The sequence below is a fragment of the Galeopterus variegatus genome, unplaced genomic scaffold (genome assembly GCF_000696425.1).
Source record: "Galeopterus variegatus unplaced genomic scaffold, G_variegatus-3.0.2 Scaffold4268, whole genome shotgun sequence".
Taxonomy (NCBI): domain Eukaryota; kingdom Metazoa; phylum Chordata; class Mammalia; order Dermoptera; family Cynocephalidae; genus Galeopterus; species Galeopterus variegatus.
The window spans coordinates 77433-93815 of record NW_007730379.1 but is presented as its reverse complement, the minus strand read 5'-3'; the positions used below and the strand labels follow the sequence as shown (position 1 = coordinate 93815).

At 37.1% G+C, this 16383-nt stretch overlaps 1 protein-coding gene across 1 annotated transcript in view; it reads left to right on the top strand.

Moving 5' to 3' along the window:
- CDK7 (cyclin-dependent kinase 7) overlaps positions 1 to 16383 on the top strand; it is a 36030-nt gene that overhangs the window by 4379 nt on the left and 15268 nt on the right. Inside the window, exons 2-9 of the mRNA XM_008587178.1 lie at positions 884 to 1549; positions 1913 to 1972; positions 6485 to 6518; positions 7393 to 7460; positions 8405 to 8473; positions 11161 to 11271; positions 12419 to 12537; positions 13958 to 14057. Coding sequence (XP_008585400.1) covers positions 1484 to 1549; positions 1913 to 1972; positions 6485 to 6518; positions 7393 to 7460; positions 8405 to 8473; positions 11161 to 11271; positions 12419 to 12537; positions 13958 to 14057 — 627 coding nt within the window. The 5' untranslated portion in view covers positions 884 to 1483. The remainder of the gene's footprint in view (positions 1 to 883; positions 1550 to 1912; positions 1973 to 6484; positions 6519 to 7392; positions 7461 to 8404; positions 8474 to 11160; positions 11272 to 12418; positions 12538 to 13957; positions 14058 to 16383) is intronic.

Below are 16383 nucleotides of genomic sequence, written 5' to 3'. Positions count from 1 at the left end.
CCTCCGTGTTTTGTTTTGTCTTGTTTTGTTTCCGTTTCCGACTGTTTGAGAACTTTCCAATGCATAGCTTTTGTTCCAATCCACCCGTGGCTTGCTAGCCATTACAAGAGTTTTTGCCTTATATACTTATAAACATCTATGTATACATATATACATATAAAATATATCCGTGTCAGGGCTGGAGATGTAGGAGAAAAACTGGCTGAGGGAACTAGCCTGTTAATCAGAATTCTTTTCTTGTCAAACCAACCAATTTGGTCGGAACATCTGACAAAATAACCTTTAAAAAGTACTTAAATATTGTGTTAATTGGTGACAAAGCCTTTCTCCTTTCCTCCAGATCGTGTCTTTATCGGTGAATAATTTTTTTTTTTTTTTTTTTTAAAGATGACCGGTAAGGGGATCTTAACCCTTGGCTTGGTGTTGTCAGCACCACGCTCAGGCAGCGAGCCAACCGGCCATCCCTATATGGGATCCGAACCCGGGGCCTTGGTGTTATCAGCACCACACTCTCCCGAGTGAGCCACAGGCCGGCCCTTTCCCTGCTTTATTATCTCTATGATACTTATCACTATGTATCATAACATATATTTGGCTTTTTTTCTTTTTATCTCCTCCTATAGGAAGGCAGGAGTCTTTGTTTTATTCCCTGCTGATTTCTCAGGGTCTACAACAGTGCTTGGTAGATAAAAAACATTCAATATATATTCGTTGAATAAGTGAATTAATATGTTCACTTGTATGAAAATTATGATAATCAAGAATTTGGGTACTAATCACAGCCAAGACTTAATTGAGCATTTACTATGTTTAAATTTTCCACATGTCTCATTTAACCCTCTAAACCACCTATGATGCTATTATCATTATATCCCTTTTACAGAGTAGAAAACTGAGGACCAGAAGCCTATTCCACAGCACGTTTCAACTGAGTTGGATTTTGTTTCCCTGGGCCTGCTTCTTCATAAAGGAACTGAAATTGCACTTAGCAATCGGGGATGGCCGGTTAGCTCAGTTAAAAAAGAACTTGGCACTCGTCTAAGTAGCCTGAGATCGCGGGGTCTAGCGTCCATAGCAATCGTGGCGACAGGACACGGTAGAACCAAGAACCAGAGAACGAGATCAAGTACAAGACCAAGCTTTCGACCCTCATACACATCTACTAAGCCCCAAACTCAGAACACCATATCAAGACGCTGACCTGTCCCTAGTAGTGAAGAAAATATTCAAGTTAAAACGATAACAGGGTGACAGAGGCTACCGAAACCACGTCGCGTCCAGCACCAACAGGCTTCACGTGACAGAGGATCCTGGCCTCGCGCAGCTTCCGTAGGGCTGGCTCCAGTCCCGGAAGTAAGGCGGAGCTACTAAAGAGTCGGAACCCACTGAGCGGAAGTGGCTGTTGGGGGCTTTAAGGTGGCTTTAAATTGCTGCCGTCTTGGGAGCTCGCCCCTTTTCGCTGGAGTTAGGCTTCGCTCGCCGGATGGCTGTGGACGTGAAGTCTCGAGCAAAGCGTTATGAGAAACTGGACTTCCTCGGGGAGGGACAGGTGAGATTGTCCAGCGGGGTTGGGAGGGCCCTGAGCCGAGCACCGCGCCGCCTCACATCTTTGCAGGTTTTCTCGTGGAGGCCAGAGGACTGGCCTGGCTGCTCGTTCTCCTCGGAAGAGGATGTCCAGACGCACCTGCTGCCCTTCTTCACATCCTGCAGGTGAACTCCTGAGCGGCCCTCTCCTTTCTGAAGAATAGGCTGGAGCTGGACGTGGAATGCCCGAACACGTTTCAAGCCGCCGCGAGTTCTCTCACGAACGCTGGGTTCTTTGCTTCCCAAAATGTTAAAAAAAAAAAAAAAGCACAAAGGCATACATAAAAAAGCTCTCAGAAACCGGTGTTATTCCTGTTTTTCTTTCCAGTTTGCCACAGTTTACAAAGCCAGAGACAAGAACACCAATCAAATTGTCGCCATTAAGAAAGTGAGTTAATTTGTTTTTCAAGTCTCTTTGAAGATATCTGTACTGAGTTGACTGATGGTCGTTTTACTGTTCTTGACTGCGTTTTCATAATGAGGACTCATGTCATTTGCAAAGACAATAGAATTAATTAATGCCTTGTGTTCCGAGATGGAACTCTGGAGTTAAACCAGTTTTTTGTTCCCTTAATTTAAACTGAAATGAAGAGCAAGCTGTATGTTATTTTTGCTGCATAAACTCGGACGTTGGCTAAGGGGGCAAGTACTGTCCATCTCTTCTGTCCTCAGAACTATTTGATAACCATGATCTTTTCAGGTCACGGTTCTGCCTCACCTGCATCCATTCTGTGTTATATCTGTATTTTATTTCTCTTTTTCTTTTTTTCTTTTTTTTTTTTTCTTTTTGGCAGCTGGCCAAAAGCGGGGGCCGGCGGGGAGAGGGGGGTCATCTGAACTTGTGATTTTGGTGTTGTGACACCGAGCTCTGACCAACTGGGCTAATCGGCCAGGCTACATTTTTTCATTTACTTCTCAAAACAGCCTATTAAATAGATAAAGGAGGCACCTGAAGTTGAGAAAGATTAGCTCACTTGTCAATACCACACAGCCAGTAATTGCTGAAGTCACTACAATCCACGTCTCCTGATGCCGGGTTCATTGCTCTTTCCCATACTACTGAAATATTCAAGGACAATTCTTCTCACATATCTCAGGGTCTCTTGGTGGAGTAGGTACTTCCATGTTCCTTTTGTTCCTGTTGCTACTTCGAAAGCGTTTCTTCTCCAAAATCCGTAACTGCTTTGAAGCTTACATTATCCCTTACATTATCTCCCTTGTTTTTGTCATCTGCCAGCCTCCCAGGTACTCCCTCTCATTCATTTAACACCTAACTCTCTTCCTCTTAATTATTACTGCCATAATTATCTTTTTTTTTTTGACTTTTTGACTTCTTTTATATCTCCATTTTCCATCCTATGTTTCATGATCCAGAACTATAGCCACTCCCTTTGTAAAAAACCTTTAACTCTCCTGAACCTTTTGTCTTTTCCATTCTGCCCCTGGTTCACTATATCATAGCCACACTGACCTTTCTGTGCCTTAGACAACACATTAAATTTATTCCAGTCTCAGGATCGTTACATTTGCTGTGCCTTCTGGTTGGTATATTTTCCACCTAGAACTTGGCATGGCTGATACTTTATTATTCAGGTTTCACTTAAATGTCTGCCCCACACAGAGGCTTTCTCTGTTCATTCCAGCTAAAACAGGTGTGCCTCCCTCCTTCCCTATTCTTCACCATGTTTCTCTATCATCTTCATCGCATTTATCAAAATCTGAAATCCTCTTATCTGTAAATTTATTGTCTGTTGAACTCCATTCATATTAAACCTAGGACTATGGCTAGCAAATTTGTAGACACTGGTGAAAAATGTATTGACTTGGGCCGGCCCGTGGCTCACTTGGGTGAGTGTGGTTCTGATAACACCAAGGCCACGGGTTCGGATCTTATATAGGGATGGCCGGTTAGCTCACTGGGTGAGCATGATGCTGACAACACCAAGTCAAGGGTTAAGATCCCCTTACCGGTCATCTTTATAAAAAAAAAAAATGTATTGACTTTACTGACTGGTATAATCTCTTCATACTTTTAGCATATTAAGTTCTATAGCTGTTTGAAAGTCCTAGTAGGGTTTTTTGTTGCTTGTTTTCAACCAAAATTAGGGTTTAGAATCCATCTTGTTTCTCTGTGGTAGACTTTTCCCCCTAGAAGATGACTCATAGTGGAATCTTTTACAATAAATTTTTATTTTATTTCAAATAATACATTTTTATGGGGTTTTTTTTCTCTCTGAAGATGGAGAAAGACATTTTTATGGTTTTAAAAGTCACTTTTTAAAAGTCAGGGTTTTTTTTTTTTTCCTTTTGTCTTTTTTCGTGTCCGGCAACGGATCGCAACCCTCAGTGTCGCGCCCGTACCGGACCGGGACCAGCAACGGGATCGCAACCCTCGGTGTTGCGCCCGCACCTCGCTCAGCCAGTGAGCGGCCGGTCTGTATGTGGGATCCGAACCCTCAGTGGGAGCGCCGCACTGTAGCAGTGTGCCACCGGGCCGGCCCTAAAAGTCAGGTTTTAAAAGGTCAAGGCTTTTAACATGCCAAGCTCCTCAGAGCAACATTTTTCAGTTCCTTTGTTTCCTCTGGTGTTTACCTCTGTTTCTTTAAATAATATGCATATATCATTTCATGAGTGGTTTTGTTCTGTTCTTTTCAGTTTTAGACATTATGTATTGTTGCTTTGTGCTGCTTCACCCCCCACAGATTTATGCTTTGCCCCCCATAGATTTGTCACCCCACTTCCCCTGGGTGATGAAGATGCAAAGGATTACTCAAAGCCCATCTCTTCTGAGTAGTGAGAGACCCCTAAGCAGTTAACTTTCTTTGGGAACGCTCAAGCAAGAGGCATCCCTTCCTCGGGAAATTAACCCCGAATTGGGGTTATCTTCCTGCATTTATTTTCCAGACCAGGAAGTTACAGGAAGAGACATAGGTGGGGTTATAGTTTAACAATATAGGCTGGTAACTTTCAGTGAAACAAGCCAGATGACACTCCAGCAAGGGTATCAACAAAAGCTTGATCTTAGCAAACATTCCTTCTTACAGCAGTTCTCAGTATCTTTACATAACAATTAGTAACTAGTCTGTCCTTCAGCCAGCAACCTTGCTGTGCCACAAATCTTTATCTTAACAACGGAGACTTTATAGCCTGAGGGAAATTTCCAGTCCTCTGCAAGGTCAATATTTGAAACTGCAAGGCTTTGGAAAACCAGGCCCTGTGAGGTACATATGCTTTATAGTATATTCCACAATCTATACCTTCTGTTATGAACATTGAGGATATGGTGCTCTGGACCTTCTTCAAACATGCATAATTTCTATTTCCATTCATTTGCTATGTTTAATCTTACCGAAAGGGAATCTTTGTAATCTTTTGCCTATTATACCTTAAACTTTCTTTTTTAGTCTTTTTTTTTTTTGACACCTGACTCCTGACCTTGGTGTTACAATTCCACTCTCTAACCAGCTGAGCTAACTAGCCATCGTGTGTCTTAGACTTTTAAAATATCATCGATGTACCTCATCCTTATAAGATTATATTGAATTTACATTTGCCAATTTATTTAACCCATCCCCTGTTGATGGCCTTTTGGATCATTTCTCATTTTTTTCAGTATCTGTCTCTAACATATATACCTCAAAACAATATATAGCATTCCATACTTTTAAGCTGTGTATATGTGTATATAATATATATTCTTCTGCAGCTTGTCTTCCTGAATCAACATTGTTTCTGAAATCCTCCATATTGATACACGTAGATCTTGTTTATTCATGCTCATTGATGATTACATCCTATTACATGACTTCTCAAATTTTGTATCCAAAGTCTTGTTGATAGATATTTAGGCTGTTTTTTTTAATGTTTTCCCCTAATACAGTCCTTCCATGGATGATCTTCTGAGTCATCTTATACATATGTTTGAATTTCTCTAGAGAGTGTATCTATAATTGAAAACAATTATGATTTGTTACCTCAGAGTATCACAACAGTCAACGTCACCAAACATGGTCAAATTGCTCTCCAAAATGGTTAGATCAGTTTATCATCCCACCACATTCTCAACATCATGTTTTAATAGGGTTTTATAATTCTATTGAGCTTTGTATATCTCTTGTTAGCTTTATTACTAAGTATCTTATATTGTTTGGTGCTATAATAAAAAGTTCTGTTTTAGTGGTAAAATAGTTGTGTTTTTCCAGAAGTAATCTTTCTTGATTACTGAGAGTCCTTACATAAATTAGTAGAGTGCAGTGTTACAACACACCAAGGTCAAGAGTTCAGATCCTGGTATCAGCCAGCTCCCACCTGCCTCTCCTCTCCAAAATTAGTAAGAGAGTGTTCTTGAACCTGGTAACCCATTTTGTGTTAGACTAAACCTATTAATGTAATTTGTTATGCTTATTGATAGTAACTTTAATCATTTTCCATATCAAGCACAATTTGAAATTTTGCTTTTTGGAAAATGTGGTACCTAAGAGCATATTATTGGGTATGTTACCAAATATACAACGTGTTATTTTCTGTTTATATGTCACATCTTTTCTCCCAAATATGCTAACTTGAAGCGATTTTTTTCTTTTTTATTAGCCAGCATACCCTTAGTTATTTGGTCCACATTTAATCTTGAAAGGTAAAGGAGGCATTTATTTTCTTAATTCCATATTTGAATGTGTAGATCAAAAACTTAAAGGACAAGGGTAGGTATTTGATTAACTCTATTCTATTGTTAATTTTGCTTTTCTAATTCTTGATTCCCACTCCCTTTTTGCCTAGTACTAGCTACATACGAGTTGCTACATGTTTTCACAGTGGCTCAGTTTTTGAAGTACTTATATGTTATGCATTGAGTCTAAATAATTTAACACATTTTTAATGTTTTTGATTTTTTCTCTACCAGATCAAACTTGGGCATAGATCAGAAGCTAAAGATGGTAAGTATTTCATGTAATCTGACAGAATAGGAATAGTATTTATTGTCACTGAGGAAGTGAGCAAAGTATTAATAAGGGCTAGCAGTGGTTCTAGATAGAGTTATCGCAGGATCCCAGAAGAGTAAACATAGACCCCAGATAGAGAAAGGATCTTTGGTGATTTTCACTCTTTGGGTGTTCAGATTCAAATCACCTAAGTAAATGGAAAGCAGCAAGCTTATTAATGGCTTATCTTGCTGTCTTCATTACTGTTTTAGGTGTTGCAAGCTGTTGTTTTTTCTATTTTTGAGCTTCTGATTACTTTGAAAATTCAGTATACATCTTCACGGAAGTACACAAAGCTCACTATAGAATAGATGTATGGGGAAAAGATTTCTTAAACCCTTTTTCCAAAGCTAAGTCCTGTTTAGTCATCACAAAACAGTTTTTATAAAAAAGACCCACCATCTGTGTAAATGCCAGTACCAAATCTTACTTTTAATATTGAGATCTGCCTTTTGCATTGGAAAAGATACTTCCTTATCACTAGTTTTCTTTTAGCACAAAGAATCTGCTCCTAGTATTTATAGGACAAGAGAAGAGAAGCTGTTTACTTACCACCTACATGCTGTACACATATCCGGCAGTCTTCAGATTTGATATGCTGCAAATAAAGTTAATATTTTCTTCACCATTTATTATAATCTGTTAAGCTGTTATAAAGCAATATAAAAGAAAAACATATGTTATAAAAATTGTCTAAGTAGAAATTATTTTTCTGTGGAATATTTATTGCTATTTCCTGAGATGACTAATCTTTTCTAAAAAATATATTTGTAAGAAGGTTTGAGATTTTAGAATTATTGTTCACTTCTTGTTTTGCCTTTTTATATAGGTATAAATAGAACAGCCTTAAGAGAGATAAAATTATTACAGGAGCTAAGTCATCCAAATATAATTGGTGTGAGTATGATCTAAATTGTTTCTGGGATTTGGGACCCTGCCTTTTCTGAATGTAGTGGATGTTGATTGAAGGCTCAGCGAGATAAGTTGTTCTAGGTGAGCCTTGAAGAAGTAGTTTAAAAGTTTATCGACCTGAAATGTATTTTTGTTTTTTTTCTTTTTTTTTTGGCGGCTGGCTGGTACAGGGATCGAACCCTGGAACTTGGTTTTATCATCCCATGCTCTGCTCTAACCAACTGAGCTAACCAGCCAGCCCCTGAAATGTGTTTTCTATCCTAATCGGTCCTGTAGGCAGTGTCTTTAAAAGTATACAACCAATGAAATCAAATATTCACATATGGGCTAATTTTGTCAGAAATCATCTTGAAACCTCAAGAGCTCTAGCATAGTGGTTAAGCGTGTCAGCCTGCATTGGAAACCCTTCTTTCTGCCTGTGTGAGACCTTGAGCATGTTCCCTCACAACTCTGTGCCATAGTCCCTACCTCATAGGGTTGTTGTGAGACTAATTGAATATGTGTGGAGTATCTGGACTAGTGCCTGCCATAGAGAATGTACTCATTCATTGAATGATAGCTGCTGCTATTTAGAGGATTTTCTTAAGCATCATGCTTGGGAATTTTTTTGAATTGGAAACTGAGGTGAGGTTTTCATTAATTCATTTCTTAATTATAACTCCAAAAATTTGAGGGGAGAGGTTAAGTGTTTTGTGATTTTTTTTTTTTTATGTAAAGTTTAATATTTTGTGCTTTAAAATACTAATTCCTTTAGTACTGTCCAAGAAAAGACAAATGTCAAATTTAATAAAATTATTTAAGCTTTACAGGGAATTGCCAACAATCCAAATGCTTGCTTACATTTTTAAAAATTACTTCAGTTGGTATGATATATTCAAGTATTAAATGGAAAATCACATTTTAACTTTTAAAAATTTTTTGCTTTGCAGCTCCTTGATGCTTTTGGACATAAATCGAATATTAGCCTAGTCTTTGATTTTATGGAAACTGATCTTGAGGTAAGATTAATATTCCTAAAGAAATTTTTTTTCAGGCCGGCCCGTGGCTCACTTGGTAGAGTGCAGTGCTGATAACACCAAGGCCACGGGTTCGGATCCTATACAGGGATGGCCGGTTTGCTCACTGGCTGAGCGTGGTGCTGACAACACCAAGCCAAGGGTTGAGATCCCCTTACCGGTCATCTTTTAAAAAAAAAAAGAAAGAAAGAAATTTTTTTTCTCAGTTTATCAAAGGAGAACCTAAATGTTTGTTTTCTACTTAAGAAGATATTGGTAATCAAAAAAATGCTTAATTTTATTGAAATTTGGATGTACTCTGAAGTCAAAAGGATTTCTGAATTCTTTACTTCTAGACATTTAGCTATATTCCCAGTGTTAAATACAAATATTTGTACTTAATTGGCATTTCTGTCTGCCAAGTTCCCTATAGCTTATTGGTAATATTTTTGTATGTTTGGCGGCTGGCCGGTACCAGGATGGGAATCCAAACCTTTAACCTTAGTGTCATCAGCACCACACTGTAACCAAGTGAGCTAACTTGCCAGTCCCATTAATATTATTTTTAGAGAAATAAGCGTTAGGCCTGTAAGGATTTTGATCTTTTTTCTATATTATCAGAGTACTATCCTTTTGAAAGACAAATTTTACTTCAAAAAATATAAAATCTTATGCTTTCCATTAATATTTTAATTATTTTCTGTTAGTATTAATTGAATTCCAAAAAACTAACAACCCAAGGATGTAGAACAACTGGAGTTCTCATTTGAGGAATCTTCAAAAAGTTCATGGGAGATCCCCATACCGGCCAGCCACCAAAAAAAATTCTCAAAAAGTTCATTGGAAGTTTCATATTATCTTTTAATTCTGTTTTTCCATGAACTGTTGGAAGTACACTCATATACTGCTGTGAGAATGCAGAATGGTACAGGTACACAGCAACAGGATCGCAACCCTCCGTGCTGCGCCCGCACCTCGCTCAGCCAGTGAGTGGGAACTGGTCTGTATGTGGGATCCGAACCCTCGGCGGGAGCGCCACCGCGCTCCCAAGCGGCGCACTGTAGCAGTGCGCCACCGGGCCGGCCCTAGAAACAGTTTCTTATACAATTAAGTACATATTACCAGCCAGATAAAAGGAAAAAAGAATTTCATATAGCAGTATCAAAAAGTAAAAGGAGGGCCAGCCCGTGGCTCACTTGGGAGAGTGTGGTGCTGATAACACCAAGGCCACGGGTTCAGATCCCTATATAGGGGTGGCCAGTTAGCTCGCTTGGGAGTGCGTGGTGCTGATAACACCAAGTCAAGGGTTAAGGTCCCCTTACCGGTCATCTTTTTTAGAAAAAGTAAAAAGACCACACTAAATGTACAAACTGGTAGTGATTAAGTCTATAGCCTATTGTGATAGGTTCTTCCTGCATCAGTACCACTGTTATCACTATTATTGTGATCTGTAATAGCATCCCTAATATTGTGCTCAGTACCACTAATCAATAATGTTTGTGATCTAGCAGTACCACTGCTAGGTATTTATCCAGGAGAAACAATACATGCCAAAACCGAAATCAGCTTGTACACAGATATTTAGCTTTATTCATATCACCAGAACAACCCAAGTGTCCTATATCTAGTAAATGTATAAACAAACTGGTACATCCATATAATGGACTACTAGTCAGGAATAAAAAGGAACAAACTACTGATAAATGCAGCAATATAGATGGATCTCAAATGCATTAATACTAAGTGAAAGAAGCCAGGCTCAAAAGACTGTGTATTTATTGTGTGATTCCATTTATATGATATTCTTAAAAAGGTAAAACTAAAGGAACAGAAATCAGATCAGTGGTTGCCAGAGGTTCGGGTTAAAGGGAAGAATTGAGTACAGAGGGGTCCCAGCGTATTTTGGAAGGTTATAGAACTATCTTTATTTTAGTGGTGGTTACATGACTAGATGTGTTTGTCAAGACTCATGGAACTGTACACTAAAAAGAATACATTTTACCTTAAATCTGATGTTGGAAAAAAAAAGAATTTTTAGTTCATATAACTGATACATAGGAATAAACTGCGTTTAGGCACAGATCACAAATAATGCCATCAGAACTCAGTCTTATACTTTAACTCATCTCTATTTTCTTCTCTCTTTCCTTCATTCATGGGCACAGTTTCTCAATGTGGTCCAGGCACTTTCAGGCTTATATTCTTAGATATAATAAACCCTGAGTTTAATAATCCCTGAGGAAAGAAAGTGCTTTGTTCCCTTTGAGTCTAGCAGAAATACTTGGCTTGGTTGATTGACTTGTCTTGTATCATGTGTCCATCCCTGGACCAGTCAGTCACCTGGCCGGGAGGCTATAGTGTGGTAATGGTCATGCCTGAGTCATAAAGAATGAGCTGGGAAGAGGTGGTTTCTTAAAGGAATACTGAATGCTGTTGTCAGAAGAGGCAAGTAAAATCAGTAGATGTTTGCTACTTTCATGCCAAAGCAGCATTTCCTGTCCAGACCAGAAATGTTCTCTCTAACCACCTAACTCTGGAAATTCTGACAGTGCTTCCTAAGGAGAGTTAAATAACTTCTCTTGAGATTCTCCTATATAGATAAACTCATTTTAGGTCTGTAAATTGTTTTATTTGCTAGAGTTCATTTTAAATAATAAAGTACACCTGTATATCGTATCTCTGCATTACAGGTTATAATAAAGGATAATAGTCTTGTGCTGACACCATCACACATCAAAGCCTACATGTTGATGACTCTTCAAGGGTTAGAATATTTACACCAACATTGGATTCTACATAGGGTAAGGTTTTTAATATTACTTCTTTATGTTAGTCAAGTTTTATGTAGCCAGTTTAGTACATAATGGTCTGAATATGTAAATTGTTGAACAAAATAAAAGTATAGCCAGACCATTTTGTCCCACTTTCTTCCTCTGTGTGTTCCCTTCAGTTGTACCAGCAGGTGGTGCTGTGAGGACTCCAATTACTATGTGAAATTTAGAACTGGAAGAGACCCAATCCTTCGTTTTTTTCATAGAAGAGCTAAGTTGCTAAGTGACCTGACTAAGGTTATATTTTTTTTCAAGGTTGGCAGTTGAGAACTGGCAGGGTATCAGAACCTAGGTCTTTTAGCTTTAAGTCCAGTATTATTTGTGCTGTGTTGTTCTTATGTGGAAAAATATGAGAATCTGGGTTAATTAAAACAATGCCAAAATACCTTTAGAGAGGTAGTATTTCTGGTAGCTCTAAAATTCTGTGAAGTTATGAAATAAAATTTATGAAATAGTTGGATCATTTGTAGGAACATTCAGCTATTGGAACAAGGCTGATAGGTACCCTGTTTAGATACTTAATTTAGATTAATAGCTAAGAAGATATAATTTATAACTAATAAGTCTCATGTCTTAAATTTGGAATCTCTTTTAGGTTATTGCTGATATCTTTTTAGTATAGATTTTGAAGAATATGTGCCTTGTCCTTTAAATGCATAACATTTTTATTTACTAAAGTTTATATTTATTATTATTAATAGTAGCAACTGTTTATTGGGTGCTTAGCCACCGTTATACTAGATTCTTTACAGAAAATATTAAATTTAATCCTCACAGCTATCCTGTGAAGTAGGTAAATTGAGGCTCAGTGAAATTAAGTACTTTACCCAAGTCCTCACTATGTAGTATAACCAATCTTATTTTACTTTGATAAGATTTTACATCACTGGAAAACATTGGGCTCAGTGAAATTAAGTACTTTACCCAAGTCCTCACTATGTAGTATAACCAATCTTATTTTGCTTTGATAAGATTTTACATCAGTGGAAAACATTGTTGTTTGAATTTTGGATGTTACCATGTTTTTGCTAAGTTTAAAGTTAGGCCAACTAAATGTAGCAGTGTTGTATTATCACCTACACTGCTTATTTGTTTGTTTAAAACCTCCATGATATAGGATCTGAAACCAAACAACTTGTTGCTAGATGAAAATGGAGTTCTAAAACTGGCAGATTTTGGCCTGGCCAAATCATTTGGGAGCCCTAATAGAGCTTACACACATCAGGTTGTAACCAGGTAAGAATCCCTTAAATAATTGAAACCTTATGTTGTGCAGGATATTGATTACAAATGTGCATCAACTGGCTTCTCTGAAATATCTTGGCAGAGTTCAGGAGACATTGTTGGTGTCTTTTAAAAAATGGATCTTTTTCCATTATGTGTGTTTTACCACAGTGGAAAAAACACACAGCCCTTCTTTCAAATGGAGTTGAATTAACTCTATCCTCAGAGATTTACATAGTAACTTTTGGTAATTATTTATACTTAGGCATTTTAGTTAGATAAGGTGGAACTTCAGTGGCTATTCTCACCTAATCACCTGATTTATTGGGCCGGTGTTTATTATATTGGTCAGTCCTGATTCTGTGTCCTTCCATGTGAATGAAAATCCTCTAAACAAAGCAGTGTATTAATATTTGGATTTTTCATATTATTAGTAATTGTGTTTTCTGCTTATACTTTTGTTGTATAAAGAAAAATCACATTAAATAGATAGGGACAATAGGTTTTATAATTATTGTCAGAATGGTATCTGTTAATATCTAAGATTCTTCTAAGGATCTGCGAAGATCTTAAGATTCTCTGTTTTAAATTATTTTGTCACCTTATTGCACATAGATCTTGTTGAATGTCAGTGACCTAAGCCCTGAATAAAAAGTAGGGGATGTGAGTAATTATTTGTGTAATTGCTGAAACAATTAAGCCCATCATTCAGGAACTCTTAGAAACAGGGACCCACATATGAGAGCATCGTATATTCATGCTTTCTCGCCTACCAGTTTCTCACAATTTTTCTGCCTGCAAATCAAATGCTGCTAACAAGTCAAATTAAGATGAGGACTCTGCGAATTGACAATTGGATTTAGGAGTGTGGACATCACTGATAACCTTGATGGGCAGTTTTGTTGGAGTGATGGAGATGAAAGCCTGATTGAAAAGGGTTTAAGAGAGGATGAGGGAAGAGGAATTGGAGACAATAAAAATAGACAACTCTTTGAACTAAAAGGAGGTAGCTATTAGGGGAGGTAGGGTCCAGAGAAATTTAAGGCTGGATAAATAATGGTATGTTTGTACACTGATGGGAAAAGTCTACTAGAAAACAAAAGATTGATGATGTAGGAGAAAGGAGAAAATTGCAAGAGCAGTATTCTTAAAACTCAGCAAGAGAGAGTGTTATGTAGTACCTAAAGCGAAGAATTGGCTTTAAAAACAAATAAGGATAGTTCATCTCTAAGACATGCTTTAATAATTGCATTCTAAAATGACAGTATTTCGAGGCTGGACAGTTAGCTCAGTTGGTTAGAGCATGGTGTTGATAACACCAAGGTCAAGAGGATTCAGATCCCCATATAGGCCAACCACCCTCCCAATCAATCAATAATAAGTAAATAAATAAATAATAAATAAATAGACAATATTTCTCTTTGTTCCTCAGGTGGTATCGGGCCCCTGAGTTACTATTTGGAGCTAGGATGTATGGTGTGGGTGTGGACATGTGGGCTGTTGGCTGTATATTAGCAGAGTTGCTTCTAAGGGTAAGTCTAAACTAATGTACATACTTCAATATTGTTGTTACAGTTGTTTGTTCTCATAATTTTTGTAAGAATTATCGTTCCACCACTATCCTTACAACAAAAAATCTACAAACAGACCAATTTTTAGAAAAAGTCTTCCACAAATGCAGCCATTTTAACTAATGCTAATGTGAGATGAGAAGACCTCCCTTTTAGGACAATATGGGTTTTATTATAGATAGTTATACCTCAGAACATAGAAATTAACTTGTAATACGTTATTCTCTATAATAACTAAATGTGTTAGGGTAAACTTTTGTTCTCCTGATAAGTTTTTTGTTTGGGGCTGTTTATTTTTATTATTTTTTTTTTATTTTTTTAATTTTTATTTTGTCAATATACAATGTATATGATTATTATGGCCCATCACCGACACCTCCCGCCCTCCTCCCTCTCTCCCCTCCCGTTTGGGGCTGTTTAAAGTGTACTTTAGGACATACGTAATACCAAGCACTGCAGCTGCCACTCTGTATAACCGTAAACTTTATGTGAGACCATCATTTTAGTTCTGTTCAAACAGAACAGACATGGTGGTACTGTAGCATTTCTCTGACTAGTACAGTAAAACATCCCTTTCCTGCCCTCAATGGAGAGAAAGACACTGACTTGGAAACTTTTCATTAGCTATAAAGTTTTGATCTTCAGAAAGACTAACCCTTCTGAATGATGAAGGAAAAGGAATACTGGGGAATCCTTCTGAAGCTGTTTTTCTCCCAACATTTCAGTCAGTCCCTACTCTCCTTCCTCTTAAGCCATATATGTATTTAAAGAAATATGAACCCAAGATGGGATAGCATTTTTATTTCCTTGTATATAGAAAATAACATCTGTAAGAGAAAAGTGACACTAAAGATATTTAAGAGTGTAAATTCTACTCATTTTGAGAAGCTCACCTCTATGCATACTTGTAGAAGAAACCCACACATGCAGACCTGAAGATGACATGGCAATCTCAGTGCTAAAAACAGGTCCTGTGAATCAGCTGGCATGACAGCTCTGCTACTCACAACACAAGAGAATACCAGATATTCACATTGAGAATGTATCAACCCCCAACATTCATTCCTGGCCAAGAAAAAAACAATTCTGTAACCCCTAATGTTATGACTAATCAATTCATTGAGAAAGTAAGTGAAGAGAGACAGCAATTGAGAATAGACAGATTAGAAAAAAGAGTTACACCATTCTGCCATTCTTTTTGCCACAAAATTGAAGAGAAAGGTTTTCTATTTTAAACTGCCTCTGTGATCAGTTGAAAAAGTGGTACATGGAAAATGAGTATCCATATTAATGGTTAGTCAGGGATCACCATATAGTTTTTAAGGATCTTCAGATGTTTTATGAAAGCTTCCAGCATGAAAGACAGCCTGAAACAAACTAGAAAGAACTTGAATAAAATAGAAATAACCAGAGAAAAAAAAAAAAAAAAAAAAAACATTAAAAACACGAAGCTTGACTTGTGGTTCCAAAGCAGCTCTTTCTTTAGGGGAAAAAAAAGATTTTTAATATGAATAATTTCAAACGTGCAAAAGCGGAAATAGTAGTAAAATGAGCCTCACTGTACCCATCAGCCAGCTTCAATAGATTTCAAGGAATGGACAATTTTATTTTATCAATACCCTCCTACACTACATTTTTTTTGCCATGAATCCCAAACATCATATAATTTTATCTAAATGTTGCTTAAGTATTTTTCTCTAAAAGATAAGGTTCTTTATCATAACTACACCACCATTGTCACCTGAAAAAAATGAATAATAATTCCTTAATAATGAGTCTGTATTCAGATTTCTCCTATTTTTCACATACATATCTTTAGTCTTAGTCAAATTAGCATCTAAAATTCACACACTAGGCAGTTCATTTTAATTTAAATTTTTCACATTATACAAAACCACATTTGTCTTTCAAATCTGATTAAATTACAAGGTTTTCCACAATTTGCATTGGTGGCCTGCAGGTAAAGATACATGCACCCTACAGAGGACAAGATAATCCTTTGGGGTAAAGAACAAAATGTGAGCATATCTAAAAATACTTGTAATGTTATTTAATATCTTTTCAGTATTTTTTTGTACACATTTAGTATATTTAATAGTACGGTGTTGTATAATTTATAAACAGGGATTATACTAAGTCTGGATTCAAACAAAAAATAAAAACCACACATTATTTGGGGGGAAATTTAATATAAAGAATTGTCATTTATTTATTTTTATTTTTTTATTTTATTTTTTTTTTCCTTTTTGTCTTTTTTCGTGACCGGCAACGGATCGCAACCTTCAGT